The sequence below is a fragment of the Hemibagrus wyckioides genome, linkage group LG20, assembly GCF_019097595.1.
Source record: "Hemibagrus wyckioides isolate EC202008001 linkage group LG20, SWU_Hwy_1.0, whole genome shotgun sequence".
Lineage (NCBI taxonomy): Eukaryota > Metazoa > Chordata > Actinopteri > Siluriformes > Bagridae > Hemibagrus > Hemibagrus wyckioides.
Genome location: NC_080729.1, coordinates 20,174,125 through 20,201,268, shown reverse-complemented (window position 1 = coordinate 20,201,268; position 27,144 = coordinate 20,174,125). Strand labels below are relative to the sequence as shown.

General features: G+C 41.2%; 1 protein-coding gene across 7 annotated transcripts in view; it reads left to right on the top strand.

Moving 5' to 3' along the window:
• The window catches only part of ptprfb (protein tyrosine phosphatase receptor type Fb), a 172,440-nt gene that overhangs the window by 100,844 nt on the left and 44,452 nt on the right, over positions 1–27,144 (top strand). For 5 of the 7 annotated variants that reach the window (XM_058418582.1, XM_058418585.1, XM_058418587.1 and 2 more), the window contains exons 6-13: positions 2,222–2,332; positions 10,443–10,712; positions 12,171–12,752; positions 14,227–14,360; positions 15,555–15,699; positions 18,891–19,196; positions 22,773–22,966; positions 26,629–26,655. In XM_058418582.1, coding sequence (XP_058274565.1) covers positions 2,222–2,332; positions 10,443–10,712; positions 12,171–12,752; positions 14,227–14,360; positions 15,555–15,699; positions 18,891–19,196; positions 22,773–22,966; positions 26,629–26,655 — 1,769 coding nt within the window. The remainder of the gene's footprint in view (positions 1–2,221; positions 2,333–10,442; positions 10,713–12,170; positions 12,753–14,226; positions 14,361–15,554; positions 15,700–18,890; positions 19,197–22,772; positions 22,967–26,628; positions 26,656–27,144) is intronic. The other 2 variants (XM_058418588.1, XM_058418586.1) reach the window with 1 other exon arrangement.

Here is a 27,144-nt window from a genome sequence, read left to right as displayed (position 1 = left end):
TATTAGTTTATTATATTATTAGATTTATTATTAATCTTTCTATTATTTCTGTAATTATTTGTTATTCATATTATTATTTATTAGAAATTTATTATTCTAAAATAATTTGTTAAATTTGCATCGAGTGAATTAGAATGAATTTTCCTCTAGAATTTATTAGCTATTAGCTCTAAATCCTCAAACTCAAATTATTTCCTCAGAAATTATTCTTAATTTTTTATTTATCTCTTTATTTATTTATTTATTTATTTATTTTTGTTTACCAGATCATTTAAAAAAAATCATTAAAAAAGCAATGCAATAAATGTGAATTTTATCATTGAGTTTTATTTCAATATTTTAATTTAATTTATTTTAATTTATTTTTATTTTTTTATTTAATATTATAAAAAGCTGCACAGGCCACGCCCACAGAGAACAACCTGCTAGCGTGAGCACAGGATTAGCGATTGAAGCGGTTAAATTAAAAACTCAGCATTTACTCAGCAACACTGTGTTTGTGTAGAAACCGGATTTTTAATCCTGTTTTATTTGTTAGCGTGTCGGTCCTGACGTGAGACTGCAAACAGATCCGATGCTTGACCGCGTCGTCGTCGCGTGCGTGCGAGTCACGTTGTTTACCTTTAATCTCAGCTGATAAACATGAGCGTGGCCTCGGGTCACAGCGACGATCTCGTCTCAGTAAATAAGCGTCCGCGGCTCCAGCAGGTGGATGGGAGGATTTTTCACGCACCTCACGTCGTGGTGGTTTTATATAAACACGCATCCATCACGTATGAGTCACGTCATCTCATCCACATCCTCACCAAGAAGTCATCATCACTCCCATGTCCACGTGAACAGCATGCGTCCACTTCCTGTGTCTCGATGAATACGAATTCATTCACGTCTCACGTTTCCAGGACGTGGTTATGTCCTTGTTCTTGTTAGCGATCAGATTAATTGCTATTTCAATTAAATGTTCTCTATGATAAACGTGGAGAAAAAAAATATACGTAATTTTTGAATAAAGTCACAGCTCAGCCAATCAGGAAGCAGATCGGGGGAGGGGCTGAGAGAAACTGCGTGATGTAGCTAAAGTAGATAACGTAACGTAATAATGTCGCTACGGTAACAGCGTTCAGGTCAGGTGATACACTTTTTTTTCTGAAAGCAACTCTACAAGTTTGCGTGTTTTGTTGGAGACTCGTCGTGGCGTCTCTCCTCGCATTAAATAAAAACAAAACACTCAGCAATTCTAATCTAATTATAAAGGTTAATTGGATGGTGTGTGAGGCCACTCCTGACGCACGGGTGTGTGATTGTGTACGTCACAAACCTTCAGAAAGGTCAGAGACCACCAGCAGTTAGACGGCTACTTCTCCCCCAACCCTCCTGACCGCTGACGTGACCATCCTGGGTTCTCATGCTGTAGTTTTTTTCCCTCCACACACACTGATCTCCTGATTTGTGGACAAACTGCAGCCTCAGCAGCATGTGAACACCTGAGTGGACTTTCTTAGCCCGAAAAACGTACCATAAACAATCCAGATCCTATAAGAGGGGGCGTTCGCTGACGGATCGAGACGCAGTGCTGCTGCGAACGGGGAAAAATGATGAGAACCTCGACTCGTCTCCAGACGGGAGGATCACCTCCAGACGCTTAAGTCATGTTAATAAATATAAATATAAATATTAAAAAATATTATAAATATGCATGACACGTTAATCAGATAACTCTAGATTCTCTTCATCTGAATAAAGCAGTAGGATAAGTGGGTGCTCTAGAGACCACTGGGGTGCAGTGAAAGAATCTCAGGTTCTCCTGCGGTTCCTTTGGTGAGATGGTCTCGCATTACTTCCTTCCACACTTCAGTGTCCTTCTGGAGGTTTTCACAGGTCCAGGCTGGAAAATTAGTCAGCCAGCTCCAGGTTCTCTCTGAGTCTCTCAGAACCCCAGGTTCCACCAGGTGCATGTGGCCTTAATGGTTCCTAAGTTAGGGTTCTACACCGAGCAGAACCCTGTGGAGCTTGTCTGAGCTGAAGATCTGAGTCTCTGATGCTGGAGACTCCTTCCTTACCCGAAGGAAACTTTGTGAAAGAGCGGTTGCTAAAGAAACATTCACATATCCGTACAACATTACATGAAATGTAGCGATGAATCACCTTCGGACCAATCAGAATTCAGGTGTACTGACATTGTGCTGTGTGTGTGTGTGTGTGTGTGTGTGTGTGTCCTCAGGAGCTCTGCAGATTGAGAACAGTGAAGAGTTGGATCAGGGAAAATATGAGTGTGTGGCGACGAACAGCGCTGGAACGCGTTACTCCGCCCCCGCCAACCTCTACGTCCGAGGTAACACACACTTTGTGTTTTATTGTGTGTGTGTGTGTGTGTTGTTTTTTTCTCAGCAAGGACGCCCTTTCACTGTTTAGACACCAGCACTGTCTATCCTGTAAATAGATTACACACACACACACACACACACCTTTCTGACTGTAACTGTCTGAGCCACGCCCGCAGAATAATTCATCCTGACTCTTTTGTCCGTTTGGCCGCGCAGGTGCTTCCTCCGTCAAAACATCGTTGTTATTGAGCGCAGCTTCCGCACCCTCACGCCTTTGTGTGTGTGTGGGGTGTGTGTGTGTGTGTGTGTGTGTGTGGGGTGTGTGTGTGTGTGTGTGTGGGGTGTGTGTGTGTGTGTGTGTGTAATCTTGTTTTGGTTACCCCCATGGCACAACCTTGTGTCTACAAACTCAGCACTTCCCTCGTCCTTCTGACTCAGTGTGAGGTAGAGCTGAGACACATCATCTATTCTTTCTTTCTTTCTTTCTTTCTTTCTTTCTTTCTTTCTTTTTCTTTCTTTCTTTCTTTTTATTTCTTCTTTATTCATTTGAATGATTGATTTTTAACGCAGAGCAAAATAATCGTTACTGTCATTTTAGCCACAGTAACATCACGCTTGTTTACAAAGACACACACACACACTTGCCTTGGCGACACACGGAAGTGTTGTGACAGAGTGAACACGCCACAGAGAGTGAACAGAGCCACCTGCAGCATTAAGGTGTGTGCGTGCGTGTGTGTGTGTGTGTGTGTGTGTGTGTGTGTGTGTGTGTGTGAAGCCTGACATTGAGTGCCATGGTGTTGAGGGTGTGGAGTTTTTTCCGTGAAGGTAATAACAGCACTGAGTGACGCTGCTCCTCCTCCAGCCCTCGGCTTCTCACAACAAACACACCGATTACAATCTGTTCAGATCTCACTGTAAACATCTCCATAAACATCTCCGTAAACAACTCTGTAAACATCTCCATAAACATCTCCGTAAACAACTCTGTAAACATCTCCGTAAACAGCACTGTAAACATCTCCATAAACATCTCCGTAAACAACTCTGTAAACATCTCCATAAACATCTCCGTAAACAACTCTGTAAACATCTCCGTAAACAGCACTGTAAACATCTCCATAAACAACATCTCCGTAAACAACTCTGTAAACATCTCCATAAACAACATCTCCGTAAACAACTCTGTAAACATCTCCATAAACAACATCTCCGTAAACAACTCTGTAAACATCTCCATAAACAACATCTCCATAAACAACATCTCCATGAACAACTCTGTAAACATCTCCATAAACAACATCTCCATAAACAACATCTCCGTAAACAACTCTGTAAACATCTCCATAAACAACATCTCCATGAACAACTCTGTAAACATCTCCATAAACAACATCTCCATAAACAACATCTCCGTAAACAACTCTGTAAACATCTCCATAAACAACATCTCCGTAAACAACACTGTAAACATCTCCATAAACAACATCTCCGTAAACAACTCTGTAAACATCTCCATAAACAACATCTCCGTAAACAACACTGTAAACATCTCCGTAAACAGCACTGTAAACATCTCCATAAACAACATCTCCGTAAACAACACTGTAAACATCTCCGTAAACAACACTGTAAACATCTCCGTAAACAACAGCACTGTAAACATCTCCGTAAACAACAGCACTGTAAACATCTCCGTAAACAGCACTGTAAACATCTCCATAAACAACATCTCCGTAAACAACACTGTAAACATCTCCGTAAACAACAGCACTGTAAACATCTCCGTAAACAGCACTGTAAACATCTCCATAAACAACATCTCCGTAAACAACACTGTAAACATCTCCGTAAACAACATCTCCGTAAACAACACTGTAAACATCTCCGTAAACAACAGCACTGTAAACATCTCCGTAAACAGCACTGTAAACATCTCCATAAACAACATCTCCGTAAACAACACTGTAAACATCTCCGTAAACAACGTCTCCATAAACAACACTGTAAACATCTCTGTAAACAACAGCACTGTAAACATCTCCGTAAACAACACTGTAAACATCTCCGTAAACAACATCTCCGTAAACAACACTGTAAACATCTCCGTAAACAACGTCTCCGTAAACAACACTGTAAACATCTCCGTAAACAACAGCACTGTAAACATCTCCGTAAACAACACTGTAAACATCTCCGTAAACAACAGCACTGTAAACATCTCCGTAAACAACACTGTAAACATCTCCGTAAACAACACGGTAAACATCTCCGTAAACAACAGCACTGTAAACCACACCCTCAACATCTCTGTAAACAACATCTCCATCAACAACACTGTAAACAACACCCTCAACATCTCTGTAAACATCTCCAGAAAAAAAATCACTGTAAACATGTTCATAAACGTCATCTTTATAAACATCTCCGTAAACCTCTCTGTTTCCCAGCAGTCTGTGTTCTGCTCTGTTTATTCACCCTCTTCCTCGTCACTAAACACACACACCATGTTTACTGAACTGTACAGAAATTTACACTTAAATTTTTATTTAAAGCAAAAATTTAAAGGAAATTATTTTTTTTCCTTTAAATTTAATTTAAAGGAAAAAAATAAACAAAAATGTGTTATTTTATTATGAAACATAAATAGATATAATAACGTAAACACACACACACACACACACAAACAATAAGCAGATGTTTTTGTATTTTTCTTTATTTTAGTTGTTTCCATCATCACTTGTTTTTTGTACACGTCAGCATTGATGTTTTTCAGTGTGTGTGCGTGTGTGTGTGTGTGTGTGTATGCGTGTGTGTGTGCGTGTGTGTGTGTGTGTGTGTGTGTATGTCCTGACTCACACACACTCTCTCTTTCAGAGCTGTCATTATCTGTCATCTGTTACTCTATCAGTGTGGCCTTTGTGTAGCAAAGCTGTGTGTAAACACACGTTTAAATACAGTGCTCCGTGTGTGTGTGTGAGAGAGAGAGAGAGAGAGAGAGAGAGAGAGAGAGAGAGAGAGAACATTCAGTACAGCGGTGTGTGTAACACAAAAGCGAGGCCTCCTGAGCCCTGTGGGATGTGTGTAATGACTGCAGAATAAATTCTATATTGTTGTTTATACTGCTGTACTGTACTGTACTCTAATGCTATACTACTACACTGCTGTACTGCTATACTACTGTACCAAAATACTGCTATACTGCTATTCTACTATACTAATATACTACATTACTATACTGCTGTACTGCTATACTACTGTACTACATTACTACACTGTTACACTGCTCTACTCCTCCATCACTACACATGTACACCGAACACTCTTCTAGCATAACAGACATGTATATATTCATGAAAAGCTGAAAGAAATCAAAGGAAGAAAGAATAAAAACGAAGGTAAGAAAGAAGGAAGCAAATCTAATGAAGGTTGAAATAAAGAAAGATATCAAATGCCCCGGGTGGAGGGGCGGAGACTCATTAACACTTTCTGACCAATCACAATCCGGAACTCAACAGCATTGTGGTGTAAAGTGATTGACTTTAAATGTTTGTGTGTGTGTGTGTGTGTGTGTGTGTGTGTGATGTTTCCATTGTATTTCACACATTCTCTCTCACACTGTGTTTCTCACTTTTGCCTTCATCTATCTATTTAACCTCCATCTCTCCATCTGCTCATAAACTCATCTCTCAGAGCTGCGAGAAGGTTGGTCTCCTTTCACCTCCAAATATTTATTATTATTATTATTGTTGTTATTATTATTATTATTATTATTCACATTAAGAATATTATTATTAGCCTTTCCCAGAAACCAAAGCTTAAAGAATTCTGATTCAATCTTTTTTCAAATGATTTGCTTTCATCTAAAAAAAAAAAAAACATAATCCTAAATGTAAATAAAATAGATATTTTCAAATTTAAAATATATATTATTATATTATATATTATATTATATTATAATATATATATATATATATATATATATATATATATATATATATATAATTTTTTATGATTTTCAAATTTGAAAATATATATATATATATATATATATATATATATATATATATTCAAATTTGAAAATCATAAAAAATTATATATATATATATATATATATATATATATATATTATATTTTTTAATAAATATTTATTTAATTATAAATAATAATTTATTTATTTATTTATTACTTATATGAATAGAATATAAATAAAATAAAATAACTTATATTTTTTTTTGTCTGTGGTTGATGGATGTGTCCAGTCAGGTCCAGAAGTCTGAGTCCACTATGTTTCATTTCATTTACTGAGTCACCTTTTTTATTTTATTTATTTGTTTTTGTCTTTGCAGCTACACAACCTACACAAGATCAGACACTAAAGTCACGACAGAGTAAAATACCCAGACTCACAGAATTACTACTCTCACTGTTAATATTATTTTATATATATATATATATATATATATATATATATATATATATATATATATATATATATATATATATATTTAATTAGAGAGAGAGAGAGAAAGAGAGAGAGAGTGAAAAAGAAGCAAGAAAAAGGAAAATGGAAAGGAGGAAAGAAACAAAGAAAGAAACATAAGACAAGACAGAAAACTGATAAGAAAGGAAAGAAGAGTGATAATGTAAAAAAGAAACTGGCAGGAAGGATGGATAGAGGGAAGGAAGAAAAGGAAGGAAGGAAAGAAAGAAGAGACAATAAACGGATAAACTGAAATAAGAGCAGAAAAATAAAGAATAGAAATTAAACAAAAACAAATGAAAAGAAGTACAGAGAGTGGTATAGTCCGTGGAGTGATATATGATAGATGTCGAGGGTGTGTGTGTGTGTGTGTGTGTGTGTGTGTGTGTGTGTTGGTTTGATTAAACCCTGTCGAACGTTTTGTACAGAATGTTCAGATTCCATAAACAGGAAATAAACATTTGTTTATTGTTTGTTGTTTATGCACTCAGACTTTTGGACACAGCTGTACGACTTGTTTATCTGTCTGTCTGTCAATCTGTCTATCTGTCAGTCTGTCTGTCTATCTGTCTGTCTGTATGTCAATCTATCTGTCTGTCTGTCTGTCAACCTGTCTGTCTGTCTGTCTGTCTATCTGTCAGTCTGTCTGTCTGTATGTCTATCTGTCTGTCTGTCTCTATCTGTCAATCTATCTGTCTGCCTGTCTGTCAATCTGTCTGTATGTCTGTCTATCTGTCAGTCTGTCTGTCTGTCTGTCTCCACTGCATCGATCACTGTCTGTTCACACAAATGTCTTTTACTCTCTCTCTCTCTCTCTCTCTCTCTCTCCATTTCCACTTCACCATCTCCTCATAAACACACCCCTCAGATCAGCGTGAAGGTTTGTCTCTTTCACTCTTAACCCTTTGCCTTTAACCCTCATCCCTCTTGTCGCTCTGTCGTTCTTTATTTCTGAAGCGCCACTCCGTCTCATCGCCCGGCGCCTAACACCCTAAATATTTCATTTAATTTCACAAAAACGCATGAACCCCAAGCTCCTCCTCCTGCGTGCTACTTTCTCTTTCATCTCTGCTCCACTTTTCTTTCTTTTGTTTATTGGAACAGGCAGAAGGGAAGTAGAGCTCAGTAATCAGGACACCTGGAGTCAGGGTCCAGTCAGTGTCCAGACCAGTCACTGTAACACACTCTTCAGACAGAAAAAAAGAAAGAAAGAAAGAAAGACTGGAACAGGAAGGAAGAAAAATGAAATTTGGAAAAGAAAGACTAGTCAATGAACAGATAGAAAGAAAAAAGGAAATGAAAGGAAAGATTGGAAAGAAAGATGCAAGAAATAAATGAAAACTGAAAAGAAGAAAAAGTGAAGATTGGAAAAGAAGCAAAAACAAAGGAAACAATTAAACGGAAAGAACGGTTAAAATGGAAAGAAAGAAAGAAAGAAAGAAAGAAAGAAAGAAAGAAAGAAAGAAAAAGAAAGAAAGCAGTACACTAAATGTATAAGTGCTGTTGGAGTGATGATGAAGGTGCTGTGTGACGCTGTAGAGTTTAGGATCTGTTTCATTTCTTTTCATTAAGAAACAACTTACAGATAAGCAAAATTGTGACATCATCACTATCATCATCATCATCATCATTACTATCATCATCATCATCATCATCATCAGCCAGCAGAAGGTCTTGTTACTGCTTGAGTTCTGCTCAGGAACTCCACGGTTATCGTTAAGGCTAACAGTAAAGTGTAGGAATATTTAATAGATGAGCTCGTATTTCACTCTGAAATCTCGTCCATTCCATTTCTTCCCACGTGCTAATTACAGATCGTTACCTGCTGCTCGTCAGGGGAAGATCTGTAAGGCACGCTAATGCCTTTCATGTAGTTCAGTTCGACAATCCTTTTTATGCTGCACGCTCTGCTTCCTGTCCCCTGCAGTCCGCTGTGGCTAGCAGTGCTCCTCACTTCCTGCTTCCTTGCTAACACTCATGTACACACTGCCATTAAGCTGTAATACGCAAACGTGTTGACATTCAGTTGGGTTAATTAAAAAGAAAGTGGGCCAGCGCTTCTTTTTAATTACGACTCCATTCTCTCAGCCACACTGACGAGCCACATTATTCACGGTTATTACTGCGGAAAAAAAAAAAAAACCTCAGGCTTTAACACCAGTTTCACCTTGTCCATTTGTCTTTAAGACACATTTCTAACCATCTTTTGTTGTTGAATTTTTAAATCCTGCCTCGTGTCTAACTGAAACAAAAAACTGACTGGAATCTCGAGGTGGCAAGACTTTGCGTTTTTCCCTGAGACAGCCTGCTAACGAGCTGGGGAAGGGGGCGGGGCGGATAACAAGCACGGGTGTCATGAATGTCTGGACAAATTAAGAAATATTTGAAAATCCATTTTCACGGGGTCTGCTGCAAAAACCCATTAGCGTCCGCAGCGTTTCTCCGTGGAGACCTCAAGAGAGGCGGGTCAATGCAACAAAGTCCGACGGTCCTGCTGCGGCGTTTCGACCACGGCAAGTCGGAGCACTCGCTCAGGTTGGCTTCCCTTTAAAGAACATAATTAAGCGAAGGCCACTTTCAGAACAAAAGGGTCGAGATGGTAATCTCAGCGCACGCTGAATGGCGAGAATATAAACGAACGGCAGCACAATAGGACTTTGTATTGTGTTAAGGGAGCGTCTTTAACCTCCGTCTCCCCTGCGAGATTCTTTATTCGCCCTTGATTTCCCCTTCGAGCTGAAAGTGTGTGAGAGAGCGTGTTTATCCCAGGCCATCTTTCCTTCTTTAACATATTCAGATCAGCCTCCATGCCGATAGTCCATTCTTCCTCCCTCTCGCTCTCCCTCTCTCTTATTCTCTTCAGTCTCCACACAACGTCAACAGGCCCCATTTTTTCATCTCCATGGGAACCTCTTTATAATGTCAGCTTATCTGCATATCAGAGCTGCACAAAGAGAAGGAAAAAAGGCCTGGGTGAACAATGCATGTCCCACAGGCTTTTCTCCCAGCGTTGCGATCCAGATAGCCCCGAAACGGCAGCGTACACCGAACGTCTCACGCTATCGACACCCTGTAATCGGAAAAAGCCTTAAAAAGCCTGCAGATTGGATTAGGTGAAAATCGAAAGGGGAAAAAAAACATTCAATTAAGTTAAACATTAGCAAGATATCTTGTTTAATCTGATCTAGCTGAAAAGTACTTTCATCTTTTCCGTTAATCTTCATTACCTGTCTGTAGAGTGTCAGGTTATGGCAGTGCTCTTGTAAAGGCGTGGCCTTTGAGTTTTCCAGAACCGGATGAGGAACAAACTGTCACATTATGCGGCTTGAAAGGACTTCAATTTTGCTACCAGTTTTGGTTAGCAAGCTAGTTAAACATCATACACACTCAGCAGGCAAGGAATCTGTGTCCTAAGATGGACTCTAGGCGTTACTCTGTGTCTAAATGTTAAGTATTTGGTCATAGTATTTGACCTGTAGTACTGTAGAGGCAAGGCTGTGATTGAAAGTTAAACGTTTGTATAAGAAGAGCCTAGTTAGATACATGAGCTAGGGTCTACCACAGACTTACTCTCGCACCACTTCAGCGCTAAATATCCAGACATCTCACTTGGTTCTTTTGGTTTTTCTTTCTAGTACGGCGGGTACCGCCCCGTTTCTCCATCCCACCCAGCGATCAGGAGGTGATGCCAGGGGGCAGCACTAATCTCACCTGCGTTGCTGTCGGAGCCCCGATGCCCTACGTCAAGTGGATGACTGGAGAAGTCGAGCTCACCAAAGAAGAGGAAATGCCCGTTGGACGCAACGTTCTGGAACTTACCAACATCCGCAAGTCGGCTAACTACACCTGCGTGGCCATGTCTTCTCTGGGAATGATCGAAGCCACGGCGCAAGTTACAGTCAAAGGTAAGGTTAAGGCTTTTACTCCTTAATGACCTCCAGTTTGAACAAGCAGCAGAGGAACCGCAGCCATTCCTCTTCCATGGTAACCTTGGTAGTTATGTTGCCTGGATGCACATAATAGGCCTTTTCTCTGATGGTATCTTCAGTTCAAACGGTAAACTTTTCAAAAGAACTGAGAGAAAAACTGTTTAGCACAAGACACCATTCTGTAGAGAGAAGGTCTGTAGCTTCGCAACAGTCTACACTTTTGGACCAGCTGAGGGTCAGAACGAACAGAATAAAAGAATTTGCTTCTTATATCGGTACATTTCTTGCAGTTTGCTAATTTTGGTATGGAAAACTCAAAGAGAAATGTCTAATTTAATCGAGGTAGCAGACCACATGAGAACTTTAGGCTGACTCTTCTCTAAAGCAGCACTTTGATGTATTTAAAGCCTTCTCCTGCCAGTCAGGTAAACAACCCCAAAACGATGACCCTCCTCACCAGGCCTTGATTTTGGCTTCACCTCTACATTACTGTCAGATAAACCAGTCCTCCATCATTCTCTAGCTTTAATGAGCTTTAGGGACTTTGGAAAGCTCACTGGAGAGAAATACAGGCTTCAGCTCTTTGCCCTTTCGATGATTCAGAGCTTGTATTTGCCCACAGTGAACGTGCAGATCAGGCTTGAGTGTGTTTCAGTCCCAACAGACACCAGGACTGGTGTTAGCAACCGCTAACTCTATTGATTGCACTTTACACTTTGACAATCAATAATGGCTCAGAAAGTGTCACAGGCGTTTATCTCCAGGCTGGTCGCAAGTCTTAATGACACCAGGATGTGTGTTCCTGACTTGCTCACCTGCCCTTTTTACTTGTACTGTTGCTCTCTGTCTCTCTCTCTCTCTCTCTCTCTCTCTCTCTCTCTCTCTCTCTCTCACGAATACACAGTGTTCCAGTTGAGGTGAGCTATACTTCTTACTTGCTTAGTGATGGTTCTGTCTGACAGTCAATAAAATTGATTCAGCATGAGTTTCAGTGGCCAAGCGAGGTATCTGGTGAGGCATACGAAGTGACAGTTGCTGTGTGATGATCGTATGTTTTAGCCCCTGGTTTTATCGTTATTTACAATATTACCATAGCTTCATCTGCATGGTTACGTACTGTATTTATGCAAACCTAAGATGTTAGCATGTGGCTGCTATAGAATAGAAAAGAACTGGAAATTTAGTTCAATCATGAAATATCTATGGAGTAGCTGGATGGAATTTTAGCAAGGAGCAGTCATTGTAATTAGCTTAATAGCTAGATAATGGGCGGCTCCTTCATCGGGAAATTGTCTTTGTAGTGAACTAGTTGGTCATGTAAACTGGACACATTCTAGGGAGCAAAGGTTTTCCTTTTTTAAATGCCATTTTTAGCTTTTTTGCAAACGTTTCTGAAACCTTCATCTGCTCTTCATCTCCTTTTCATATCCTTAGCTCTTCCCAAACCCCCATCATCTCTGACTGTAACTGAAACAACGGCCACCAGTGTCACCCTAACGTGGGACTCTGGGAACCCAGAACCCGTGTCCTACTACATGATCCAATACCGCTCTAAAGCCTCTGACAGCAGCTACCAGGAAGTGGATGGGGTTGCGACAACACGATACAGCATCGGCGGGTTGAGCCCATACTCAGAGTACGAGTTCCGCGTGATGGCAGTGAACAACATCGGGCGCGGTCCACCGAGTGACACAGTGGAGACTCGCACCAGTGAACAGGCGCCTTCGTCTCCTCCGCTGCACGTTCAGGCGCGCATGCTGAGCTCCAGCACTATGCTTGTGCAGTGGGAACCTCCGGAGGAACCCAACGGGCAGATTCGCGGATATCGCATCTATTACACGACCGATCCGGACTTGCAGCTGAGCGCCTGGCTGAAGCACAACACCGACGACAGCCGACTGACCACGATCTCTGGATTAACCACCAACGTCACCTACAGTCTCCGTGTCCTGGGCTTCACTTCTGTAGGGGATGGACCTCCATCTGATGTCCTGCAGGTCAAAACACAACAAGGAGGTTCGTTCAGATCAACTTTTCTTTATAAGTATCTTTATTTTGAATGCAGCTAGATCAGCCAGAAAAACATCTTTGGTGTCTAAAGTTAGTTTATTCTAGAGCTACTTGTAGCTGTAGGTTTATCATTACACTAAATCATCTGACCATAAAATATGGTACAATCATTCAAATAACTTCTAATGTACAATCTCCACCTTTTTGGCTTTATGTCGTACTCGCAACCTGAGTCATCATAGTACGTACTGAGGAAGAAAACAATTTCAGTCAGTGCAAATGTTAAGGGTCAAATTGCAAACACCAACAAACCAATCAAACAACCAACCCACCAGCCAACCAACAAACCAATCCACCAACCAACCATCTTACCAACCAAACCGCCCAACCAACAACTCACCAACCAACCAGTCATCTAACCAACCAACAAACCAACCTACTAACTAACCAACAAACCCAACTAACCGTACCTCACCTTACCTTTCTTTGGACATTTGGGGGGGGGGGCACACCTAAGCCTCTGCCAGTCAAAACAACAACATTGTCTATCTGAAGGTTTTTTTGATGGTAAATGATGCACCTGCTGAACCTCAGTGAACTAAAACCCAGGTTCAGATTTTAAAATCTTTTTGTTTGCCGTTTTTTTCTTTGCTGTGGCTCAGAGAGACAGCTTTTTATAGACCGAGAAACAGGAATAAACACAGCGAGGATCTGGGACTAGTTTTTTTTGTGTGTGTGTGTGTGTGTGTGTGTGTGGTGTATAAAGTTCAGAGCTTGCTGAAGTGATTCATTCTGCAGTGACATGAGCGAGATTTGTCTGTGCTGCAGATTGAATAAATATACGTGTTTACTAAAGTAAGAGACAGACATGCAATGAAAAACACATCATAGAGAAATGGAAAAGAGTGCAAATATCTTCAGATGACATGTCAGGAGGATGTGAGGATGTGTTCGGTGGAGGTTTGTTTGCTTTTACAAGGCTCGAGCAGCAACAAATGGAAGTCTGTCTCAATTAAAGTCACTTGAGTCATTTCAGGTCTTTCCCCAAATCGCCTGTTAGCCATAAGATCCGAAGTCTCCATTGTAAATAAAACAGCAGTGGTGATAGTTATGATTGACATCGTTAGTTCCAACTTCCTGCCACAATTTCAATTGTAAATTTTGGGGGCACTTATTAATACCAGAGTGCTTAGTATAAAAGCGATTACTGTTTTCCAAGATGGTCGTCATTACAGTGATCCAGGATGCTTGGTGAAGTTCTGTTCATGTTTCTAGACCTGGACATGGGTTTGAGGAATAAAAGACTTGTTAGTTAGCATTAGTTACTCGAGTACTGAAGCTAAGCACTCTGTGTAATCGGCGTGTTTTGCGTAAGGTGACCAGAATCCAAGATCTTTAAGCATAGATAGCTGTAATCAGGTTTATTGATGTTTTTTGGTTTCCTTTCTAACTTCCTTTTCTTTCTCCATGCGCTCTTCAGTCCCGGCACAGCCTTCTGGATTTGAGGCCGAAGCCGAACTGGACACCAGGATCATGCTGAAGTGGCTTTGGCCCGTTCAGGAGCCCATCACTTTGTACGAGCTTCATTACTGGGAGGCCGGCTCGGACAATAAGGTACAGAAATGTTGCCAGATTTTGCACAGAATCAACAGTTTTTGTTTTCTGTTCTCGGGCTCCATGCAGGGGGTTATTACAGCGTGTGAATCAGACCCACGGCTGACCGTCAAAAATGGTCCAAATTGAGGTTTTTGCTTCACGGCCCGAGGGCAAACGTCTGCGGGTTGTATTCAGGGGTTGAGTTTTGTAGATTGTTTGGATTTTAAAAGAAAAAGGACGTTGTAATCGATGCCCGCCGACGACAGATCTGCAGATTCAAGACTTGGCAAAAATTCACACGCCATGTGGAGGAGACGTGGGTAAAATCGGCCCATGTTGAGAGCAGATGCCTTTTGAACGCTCTGATCGTTCCCTGTTCCGGTTGTAGCTAAAATGTGACTGTAGAGTGTAGGGGTGTAAAAAAATATATCAGTACGGCAGTAGACCGGTTAAAACTAAACATCAAATATGTACACAGCTAATGGACTTTTAGGTGCAGTTTGTAGGTTCATTTGTGACTAATAAATGAATATTTTGCACCAAAAAGCTAATCATCCATCGGAACAAAGGTTTAAAGTAATCTGTAATAATCTCAAGTAATCTGATGTTCACATGGCTTGTATTTGTAATCAACCTGATTGGCTGTAATCCTTTGGCACAGTTACACTCCTGAAATTCATTACCGTAATCTGATTCTGATATGAATATGCAAATTTAGGTTAAAAAAATAAATGTCCCCAATGCATTCCTTGTCCTCTTTTTCTGAGTAAACAATGCTACAGGCCTCATTTGCATACATGATCCTGATTGGATGTTATATTTAATGTTGCGAAACACTTTCATTACATAACCTACATTCTATGAACATGTGAACTGATGGAGTTCATTTGCATACATGAACCTGATTGGCTGTTATCTTTTATGATGCAATAAGACTGAAATCACGATTACTGTCATTAAGAAATGTATTAAGAAATTCTATGAATATACCAGATAAAAACTGAAATGAAAACTCCTTAACACTAGCTTACTGCTAGTTGCACGAGCAAGACCAACTTTAACATCCAGGCTTTTATATTTCATCAGGGTTTGGTGAGTCTCATGAGAAAAAAAAAGCCCTGAAGGTCGCAGATCCAAGATGGCGAGATAGGGATGTCTTTGAACAGTGAATAAAGGTGGAAAAAAAACGGTTTTTGGTGTTCTTTTTCGCAGATCCATGTCACCTTCATCCCGGCCGGGTCGTACGCCGTGGAAGGCCTGAAGCCAGACACTCTGTACATGTTCTCCCTCGCCGCTCGCTCTGAAATGGGCCTGGGGGTCTTCACCAAGCCCATCGAAGCCAAGACCGCTCAGTCCAGTGAGTGCTCTGCTCTTTCCTCCTCTTCTATCAGCACTAACCTAGAAAAAAACGAAAGAAAGAAATCATCCTGCCGCTCAGGGACGACTGTAGATTTTCTCTCCGTTTCCTCTCCTGCCTCTGTCATTAATTATCCCGTTTTCCTGAGCGAGGGAATTCCTCTGACCGTTGACAAGGGCAGGAGGTAGGCTTCGGTGCGTTTTTGTTACTGATATTTAGTTTGGGGTTAGAATAGAGTAGAGAAGGAAACAACGTGAGTATACTGTCTTAAATACGAAGATTTTTTTTGATAAATCGTTAGCCTGGGAATCGTAAAATGTAAGTGACATCAATCGTGTGATGCTAATCGCTACGAAGCTCGCGTCGAAGTCCTCAAGCCGAACCCGGGCAGTGAAAGAGCAGCAGGGAAAACGTTCACATGGTGTCACGGCTCTCGTCTCTCACTCATCATCCGGCGCTAAAATAAAACCCACTCTGATCATCTGTCAGAACGACGTCCTGCTCCGTAAATATCTCAGCTGCAGCTGTGGAGCTTCTGTAGTGTGCTGACATAAAGACGAGTGTGAAAGCGAGAATGGATGACAGATGGACAGATCGCTGTGTCATGGCTGCCTCGGCAGCGTTAGCGTGCTATCGCTTTGTAGGTTTTACAGGATTTCTGACGGCGTTTGTGCTAATTAAAGAAAAAAATCCAAAACCCTGAACATCTTAATCCTGACAACAAGACTTGACTATTTATGAATATATAATCGGGTTGCCAGATTATCCTGGGTTTAATCCACAATCAAGGTTTAATTTAAGAATCCAAAATTCAATATACACTATATTGCCAAAAGTATTCGCTCACCTGCCTTGACTCGCATATGAACTTAAGTGACATCCCATTCCTAATCCATAGGGTTCAATATGACGTTGGTCCACCCTTTGCAGCTATAACAGCTTCAACTCTTCTGGGAAGGCTGTCCACAAGGTTTAGGAGTGTGTTTATGGGAATTTTTGACCATTCTTCCAGAAGCGCATTTGTGAGGTCACACACTGATGTTGCTCGGCCATGGAAACCCATTCCATGAAGCTCTCTGCGCACTGTTCTTGAGCTAATCTGAAGGCCACATGAAGTTTGGAGGTCTGTAGCGATTGACTCTGCAGAAAGTTGGTGACCTCTTCGCACTATGCGCCTCAGCATCCGCTGACCCCGCTCCGTCAGTTTACGTGGCCTACCACTTCGTGGCTGAGTTGCTGTCGTTCCCAAACACTTCCACGTTCTTATAATACAGCTGACAGTTGACTGTGGAATATTTAGGAGCGAGGAAATTTCACGACTGGATTTGTTGCACAGGTGGCATCCTATCACAGTTCCACGCTGGAATTCACTGAGCTCCTGAGAGCGACCCATTCTTTCACAAATGTTTGTAAAAACAGTCTGCATGCCTAGGTGCTTGATTTTATACACCTGTGGCCATGGAAGTGATTGGAACACCTGATTCTGATTATTTGGATGGGTGAGCGAATACTTTTGGCAATATAGTGTATGTTAATTTAAAAAAACACATTTACCACAAAGATACTTTCATGATATACCATTTTTATGCATAAAATATATGCTTTTTTTATATCCAAAAACTGTTGGGAAAATAAAAATACATATTTTTATCTTCCAGTCAGATAAAATCTGTAGCTTACTGTATATGCTGTTAAGTAGAAAAGCTCTCAACATGGCAACCCTGATAGTGGCGAGGCTTTCCTGCAGGCTCCATTTCCCAGTTTTTACTTTTATTTATCCTTTTCTCCATTATTTATTATCTTATATTTTATTTATTTAAAAAAGTGCATGAACATATGTCAGCACTGAGGCTCATTATTATTATTATTATTATTATTATTATTATTATTATTATTATTATTATTATTATTATTTGTTGTTGTCTGTGTTTTTTTCTTAACATTTCTGGGCTGTGGAAAGTTAGCCAGATTCACCTGTAGATCATTTGCAACTGATTTAATTAAATGTTGTCTTTCATTGGGATTTCACACACACACACACACACACACACACACACACACACACATCTCTTCTGACTTGGAAGCCTGACAAATGTAGAAAAAATGTTGTCTCCAAGCCAAAAAGCCGACATTCAAACATGCAAGAACGTAAAACACTTGCACACACACACACACAGAAAGAAAGAAAGAAAAGAAAAGCAGGCCAGTGATTGACAGATCCCTGTCTCATGATATCAGCCTCACTTGCTGTCGCTTCCACTGACGCCTTCTTTATTTTTTTCTCACGAAGCCCCATTTGTTCTCGTTAAAAACATCTGAATATTCAAATTCAGTGAAACTAGGCTTGAAGAAGATGCAACAAAAACAAAATTAAAACAGAGACATTGTGCTCCAGGCATGAAATCAGATTAGTTTTGTAATTTGACATCAGAAATGAAGACGACTCACTTAACGGGACTCGTGAACGTTGTGCCATCTGTCGAAAGTAAATGCTTATATTTGTACATTTTTTTGTCAATTCAGCTTGTTGTTCAAGCATTTAACATGGTGAATATGCCGTTGCTAGGCAACTGAGAAACCCGTACACCGAGCATAAGCTAGAGATGAATAAAGATATCGATTTAATGAGCGATCACGTCTGGTGTTCCGACAATGGAAGTGCCCAGTGTCCATGGAAACCAGATAAAACAATCCGAAATCTCGACGTTTACCTCAGGTCTGGTGGTGAATTAGCAAGAAAGGATGTCGTACAGCTGCAATTACACTGTAATTACACTTAGCATTGAGTTCTAACCAAACCGCTGTTGGATCCGATGCATTGAGAAACTTTACGATCGTTTCACTTTAGGAAGTCGAACATAAACTGAAAAATGGCGGATTTTTTTAATAAACATTGAAGTAGAAGTAGATAAAACAAATATCTTTCACGATAAAAATCTTTTAGAATAATTTACACAGTAGGTCTGATGCTTGTATCAGAAGCTAGTTTCCAATCCAAGCACAGATCTGAACTACCTCGAGGCTTCAGAGTCTCCAGCAGTCCTGAGATTTAAACCTTTTCATTTGCTAGATCTTAGCACTGACCAGTACGAATCTGGCTAGCCTCCCAGCCCAGACATGTTGACCATTTTTCCTAATTTGATCTGAGTTTGTTTTGGTTTTGCTTGACACCCATTTCATTACCTTGCCAGCGCCCTCAGCTCCACCTCAGGATATTCAGGTGCTCAGTCTGAGCTCCACCAGCATCAAGGTGAGTTGGGTTCCTCCCCCTGCTGCCAGCAGGCATGGCGCTATCGTTCGCTACACCGTGAGCTACCAGGCGGTGAGCGGAGAGGACACCGAGCGACACGAAGTGACGGATATTGGAGCGGACGCCACCAGCGTTGTACTGGACGGGTTGGGGAAGTGGACGGAGTATGTGGTACGGGTGAGGGCTCACACCGATGTGGGGCCCGGACCTGAGAGCGCACCAGTACGCATCCGAACCAACGAGGATGGTACGTCTTTAAAGCCCTGGCTGAAATGCCAAATTCCTGCTGGAATCTGATCCTCATTTCCTGTTCCTGTCCTTTTTCATCTAAACTCCTGGGTGATCACTATCCTGTGAGGAACAGTCCCATATTTTCATCCTTTCTGATCTTCTTGTTGACCTCTAACCACACTAATATACCTTCTCTGGTTTTCTTCCATGTCTTTGCTAATCTTGCCTTTAACGCTTTTAACTATCCTCATGAGTGAAAATTAATTTCCAGACCTGCAAACCACAGAATTAGCAACTTTTATAAATTTGTGCTCAAGTTTATTTTAGAAGTGTGTGGTTACCAGTGTTTTGGGTTGGTTTTTGACCATGTAGAGCGATGCGATGCTTGATCTAGGCAATTTGGCAAAACATTATTTAGAAGCTGCTAGCATAAACAACAAAGACTCCAGAACCCTAACAGTCTATTACCGCACCCTGAACAAGGTGTAACGGAAATGTCTTCTGCACCGTCGACCCCTTGTGAGACCTGCGGAGTTCCCGGTCCACCAGATCTTCATCTTATTATCAGTTATGTGGTCAGTCAATAAGATGAGAGATTATCCTCTTCATGTTCCAAAGCACAGGTTGCAATTGATATGCAGTCGACCCCCTGGGTATATCGAGCAACATACTTTTAGCGCTCTAAGGCATTTCTTAGCATGCTGTTACTGATGACGCGGCACATTTAAAGGCAGATGACGCTAGGTGCAGAGGTCCCTGAATTAATGAACATCTGGAGACTGGGTTCCTCAAGCGTCAGCATCGGAAATCGAGGCGTATTCCGAGATTAGAGAACGAGGACTCTTTGTAGATCACGCTGGACTCTTGTTGTATTGTTTTATAGACCTTTTCACAGTAGGAAAGCATAAGCTGGCTAATGCCCCAATCTTGTCTTGATTTATGTTACTGTAAACACAGTTCTTGTATAAATAATTACTACTAAATTTAATCTGGCCCATAATGCCACATCCCACATCAGTTCATCAGAGATACCACATGCTGCTAAGGTCCATTAGAACCAGACACAAGCAGGGGGTTGTTTAGACGGTAAAATAGGTCATGCAGCACGTTTCTTTACCTTCTACACTATAATATTTCCGTTCGTTTCTCTGGAGGGTGGAATATGTTGGGTTTGTGAGGGACCTAAAGCCTGGAGGAGGGTGATGGGACTCAGGGGGTTGGGTTGCTGATGGATATTTTACCAAGCTATGTGATAATTTCTCGTTAAGAAACATGGACCAACTGTAAGTTCTAGCGTTTTCTCAGGTTCCACACAAGGTATATGGAAGGTTTTTACTTCTTGTCGATTGGTTGACCTTTGGCCTTCTTTGTGAAGTTGCTATGACTCGTCTAAAAGCCTCTAACTTCTACCCTGTGGTGTTCCGACGACGTTGGCGGAGACGATCCGTTCAAGGAAAGCAGAGCCTTTTTTGTCTAAGACGGGATCTCAGCGTCTCCTCGGAACACAACATGCACTTTGTCTCTAAATAACAGGATTTCCTCAGCTCTCCTGGACACACCAGGCTTTTCTCCCACTCTTTCACACTCTGGTGGGGGGGGGGGGGTTCTGCTCTTCTTTTATTCCACCAGAAAACAGCTCTCTTCTCTTCATCACCAGTTTCTCCCTGTACAGTTCATTTCTACTTCATTCTCGTCCTCTTTTGGCTTCAGAGGATCCCTCTCCAACACTCCACCACTCTACCACTTTACCACTCTATCACTCCACCACACGACCACACTACCACTCTATCACTCCTCCACTCCACCACTATGTCACTCCATCACTCTACCAATCAACCACTCCATTACTCTACCACTCCAACACTTTACCTCTCTATCACTTCACCACTCTACCGCTCCACCACTCTAGCGCTCTGTCACGCCACCATTGTACCACTCCACCATTTCGTTTTCTCTGCAAGTCAGGTCATCCCGCTGTCCAGAACCTTTTAATGGACCATCCTCATGTGTCTCTTTTATCTATCGTCTCTCTTTCTCTTTTGTCACTAATAAGAGCTCTCCTTCTCCTCGATCCCACAAGGACGCCATCTATAATTAATATACGTGAAGTTTCCTTTCTGTAATTAACAAGTTTCCGACACGTTTCCTCACACTCTTCCCTGTCCTTAATTCCCCTCGCTCCCTCTGATATGCTGAATCCAGTTTCCTTTATAACTTGTGAACGTTTTGCTGGATCATCAGATTACTCTGTAAAGAGTTTGAAATAAATGGGCAAATTCTCTAAAGTCTAAAAGAAATGATCAGAATTGCCTGGAGGAGCCACATAAACAGATCAGCAGTTTACTTCACACAGATTTAGCTCATTTAAGATAAATGATGGTGTGTATGGCGTGGTCGCGTAGATGTCCAATCGTCTCAGGGATAATTATTTAAATGAAAGTTGGGAACATGCTAATGGCTCGTCTTCAACGCTCCTGCTTATCTTGTCCCTGGACTCGGTAACTTGCGTGCTAATAACGTCGTGTTTCAGTGCTTGTGAATTATTTTTAGATCAACTTATCTTAGCTTAATATTTTTTATTGTGTTTTTAATAAACAAAACAGTTTTCATATTTAATAAAAAACAAAAACTTTCAACTTCAAAGTGAAGAAGAAGCGCTTCGGGGGAAAAAAGAAACTCGGCGTATTTGTTTGCTCGGGAAACTTAACAACAAAGATTGCGTGTGTGCGTGTGTGTGTGTGTGTGTGTGCTTAAGGGAACATTAAAACATATACGCTACTTTGATCCTGTGCAACATAATAAATTTCTCTTTAGTGTTGGAGCCCTGGGGTACATGCTAATTTTTTGTCCTTTTTTTAGTGCCTTGCTTCTGAGATACAAGCTAAATTTCTCATTTTTACTGCCTATGCATCTGAGGGACATGTCAGACGCTGCTTTTGGTTTTTTCTTCTCCACTTTGAGCTACAAAATATATATGCTTTAATACCTGGCACCATAAGGAACTTGTATAAAATTTCATATTTAATTAATTAATATTTAATATTAATTAATTTATTTTATTTATTTATTTTTAGTTAATCAGTTAATTTTATTTTATTTATTTTTTTATTTTTAATGTATGGCCCTGACATGAAAAAACATTCTTTTAAAATTTATGTTCAAGATTAATTTTTTAATTTCATTTTTCAGTTAATTAATTTTTTATTTTTTTTTTAAGTAGCTAGTCTTGTGCATTTATTTTTTTTACCTCCTACATGGTACTTTTTTTTCCTATTAATTTTTTCCTTCTTTGCCCTTCTAATTCAAAGCCTTCTTTATTATTATTATTATTATTATTATTATTATTATTGTTATTATTATTATTATTTTTCTCTCTTCTCTGCTAAACTCTGGGCTATTTATTTCTTTCCTTATTCCTTTACTTCTTTTAAATGAATCTACTTTCTTTATTAGATACAAAGGTACATTATAAGATTTCTTACTGCAGCTTTTTATCATAAACTAAACTATAAATTAGGTTCCTACACACACACACACACACACACACCTAACATTTCCGGGAAATAATTCTGGATGTTCTGTATATCCCCAGTGCCCGGAGCTCCTCCTCGTAAGCTGGAGGTCGAGGCCATAAACTCCACGGCTATCCGCGTGACGTGGAAGCCGCCGCTCTCGGGAAAGCAGCACGGTCAGATCCGTGGATATCAGGTGATTTACTCTCGGCTGGAGAACGGAGAACCGCGAGGGCATCCGAACATCATGGACGTAGCGCTGCCTGAAGCTCAGGTAACAACAACGACAACATTAGCATGGTTATCATTTTATTACTCGCTTGTATTTCCACCCACAGGGGGCGCCGACTCATATCAGCGTATTTTCTCCTCCTTTTTCCTCGACTCGTTTTGTTTTTTGCCGACTCAGAACATCAGTGGCCTTTTCCAAAACCCTTTTTTTTATCCTCAGGCTTTAATACATACATATGCACTGCCTTGTTACTGTTTCTAAATGTTTTATTTTATTTATATATATATTTTGTTTTGTTACTCGACTCACACTGCATTAAAACGAGGACGTTTGACAACAGCCTGGAGAAAGGGGAGCGTGTGCCGAGGCGGAGGTGGGGGAAGACACTAATCCTGAAGAGGGATTTGGATTTTCATGAATATTTCAAAGCAGGAGAAGATCAGACTCCGGGTTTAAGAGATGTCCGGAAATTCTCACACATGGGGAGACGAACCTAGGCATCTTTAATTTATCCGCTAGCCTTGCTCTCTGGTGCTGGACCGCCATCGGTCAGAGGACGAGGTGCTGAGTCGTGTTCTAGCTCAGCAGCTCGGACGTTCTCGAGCGCAGATTTTTATTATTGCGCTTGCTCCCTTTTATTTGTTTGCAATTAAGAGGTCAGATGGTTGCTCAGTAAATCCCACAAATTAGCATTAGTGGGATGATCACTGTGTTGCTATTGCTTTCATTTATTTGTTTGTTTGTTTGTTTATTTATTTCGTAAATTTTGGTCCGGAGTTTACATTGTCCCTCTGTCTCCTGTAGTACTAGTTATTTGTTTATGTGGGTGTGTTAAGTGTACTTTCTTTCTGAACAAGGCCAGACCTAGAGCCCACACACACACACACACACACACAGTGCCCTGGTTCCAGTGCTAAATATAATCTAGCGGAAGAGTGAACACATACACACACACACAGAGCAGATCTGGCCACTTCACCATCTTAACATTTCTGATGGAGCGGCACGACTGTCACTTTCTTATTCAGCTCCGGTTAGTATGTTAATGAGATGACAGAGATTGTGTGTGTGTGTGTGTGTGTGTGTGTGTGTGTGTGTGTGCGTGTATGTGTGTGTGTGTACACTATATATAGTGCTGTAGGCACGGCATTATGGATGTAACATACCTTCTGCTCCCTTGGAGAGAAAAACAAGCAAAGGAGAAACCCTCAGGCTTTTTCTTTGCATAGCGTGTGTGTGTGTGTGTGTGTGTGTGTGTGTGTGTTCATCCCACACTCCACTTCAGCCCTGAAAATCACACTAATGCATCTCAACATCATCTCAAACTTCTCGCCATCATCGGTACACTGTGGGCGTGTCCCAAAACACGTTCCCTATAGGCTACATACATATGATTATACACTGTGGGCGTGTCCCAAACCATGTTCCCTATAGGCTTGGGCGTGTCCCATTTATATCTTCTTCACTATGCAGTCTTACAATTATCACTGTGTTGTGGGTGTGTCCCAAACCACAGTCTTACTTTCATTAGTACACTGTGGGCGTGTCCCATTTACATTTTATTCACTGTGGGACACTATGTAGGCTCAGCGTTATCACTGCACTGTGGGCGTGTCCCAAACCACACACCCTCTTCACTATATAGGCCATTTTAGTCATTTTGTATGCTCTTGCAGTGCATTCTGGGATTTCAAGACTATGCTAAGTGATGATTTTTGAACAGCCACCAAAATAGTGCCCTAGGTAGGATTTAGGGAATAAGTTTTGCTCCTTGAAGTGAGCTGATTTTTTTGTCGCTCACTTTGTCTTAGCTTCGGAACATGAATGACGTGGAGCACTTTCCTTTCCATGAGGGGTGTCGGCTGTGCTTCGGTGCCATTCATGTTGGCTGTGTGTGTGTGTGTGTGTGTCACTGGGCCGATAGTGCGTAGGGGTTAATGGGATTTCACGCTCGGGGTAACACCACAGGGGCTCATGCCGAGAAAATGGGCTCTCAGTCCACGGAGGATTTGCTGTCCCTCAGCGCAGAACAAAAGTTTGTGAAGTGTGTGTTGCTTCTGAGCATGAATGAAATATGTGTGTGTGTGTGCGTGTGTGTGTGTAGAATTGCTCAGGATCCTGGATTAATGTATTAAGAGGAATTAATAGATTTAATAAATCTAGTAACATGTGTTATACATTGTAGCCACGCCTCCTAAAGTAGCTAGTCATCTCCCTGGCTCCACCTCCTTAATCCTGTCTACCTGTCATGTTTTTGGAGTCATCCATCTGTCCAATCAGCTCTCTGGAGCAATCTAACTAGCACCGCCCCATCTACCTGGCATGTGATCTCCCAGACTGCCCCCCCCCCGCACTTGGCTCCATCCCATCTTATTAAAATCAGTTTCTCTTGAACAGCATTCTACTATCCACTTAGCCACACCCCTTTTACCTGGCACACACTTAACCCTGCCTCCTCAGGTCTATCGTACTCTCAGCTTGGCTCCACCTCTTTAGTGTTCTGGCACACATGTAGCCCCACCCCCATCTGTCTGGCTCCACCCTCCTTTAATGTCTTCAACCTGCCCCTGCTTCATCAACTTTTCACTGATGACCTCACCCTCTAACTCCGTGGTATGGTCCACCATCTGCTTAGCCTGTTCTCTTTCGGTTGCCCACACACCTCCACCTGGCCACCCCCCCTCCCAAGCTTCCCAGAATTCGAACTATTGTTTATTTGTTTGTTTGTGTGTTTGCTTTACCTTCTTTACCTTCAAGGTCCATAGACACTTTTTCATGTGAAATGAAACAGTAACAAAGCAGTGCATGGTGTAACCTCAGAGGAACCTTTTGAGGAACCTATTGAGGCCACCTCCAAGACCTGAGTTTATTTTCCCATTCTTCACTAAAACAAGCTTTCTGATTGGCCGAAAGCCGTCGAGACGATGATTCTAATATCAGCTGGTCATTACAAGCATGTATGCGTTACTGTGTAAGTGTGGGTCAGTACGTTGTCGGTCACTCTGATTCGACCGTTGTGTTGATGTCTTCTCAGGTATGTGATGAAGGTTCCTCATGATGTTGATGTTCATGTTCATGTTCAGGTCCCCTTGTCTCTGTACACACTCAACGGACACGTGATCATGTCTCTGTACCATATACAACACTGTGTAGGTGCACAGATACTCAATGCAGTCGCTGCTCAAAAGTATTGGCACCCCTTATCACTATTCCACCAGTGAAAACAATAAATAATAAGCAGAATAAATTCTTTCACTAAATTGTTGAGATTTTTATTTTCTTTGATCGGATATCTCATTTAAAAAGTCGTAGCTAATTAGATTGAGTGGAAGAGGATGGTTCTGCACAGCCACGGATACGGGACGCAGAGGTCATCAGCTGGCCGCTGAGTGTGTGTCATGTGTATCATATGATTTTCTTTCTTTCTCTAGCAAAATGATGTCTTACATGATGATACTCTATTCCTACACCCCCCCAAATCTCTCTCTCTCTCTCTCTCTCTCTCTCTAAACCCCTCTGTCTCCACTGAGCTGCATGTCATCATTCATTCTCATCATTAATTCTCACTTTTCATCAGTAATACATGAATGAAAAGTAGTCATGCTTTTTTTTCCTCCCATCAGATGTACCCTTTATTCACTCGTTCTCCTTCCTCCCTTTCCTCCCGTTTGTATGTGTGTGTATGTGTGTGATTCTCCGCTCAGTGGAACATTGAGGACACCACCGAATATGTGAGTAACCTGAGTGTGAGCCGGGGTGTGCGGCGCCGGGACATGCTGTGTGTGTGTGTGTTCATGCTTCCTTGTGTGTGTTTCCTATTTTTGTCTTTGACTGGGAACTAACACACCTCTCCATCCGTATGGGCGGGGTCAACGGTGTGTGTGTGTGAGTGTGTGTGTAGTGCTTGCACTACAATACCTTAGTAAAGGTGATAAACGGACCATGGAAGGTTCCGGAATTCCCTGCTGCAGTAGTTTGGAGGTCAGACGTGGAATCAATCCCTACTTACTTGACTTAAAGAAGAAAAAAATAAAAAAAAATTCACACATTTTTAAAGATTTATTTCCTTATCATTTAAAAAAAAATCTATTGTCTTATTTATTTAAAATTAAAGAACTGCTTTAGGAAAATGTATTTTTCGGACATGGCTTTCGAACCGTAGTTACGCTAAGTTCTTTTTTTTGGGTCTCAAGCTGAAAAATAAACATTTAGAAGGAAAC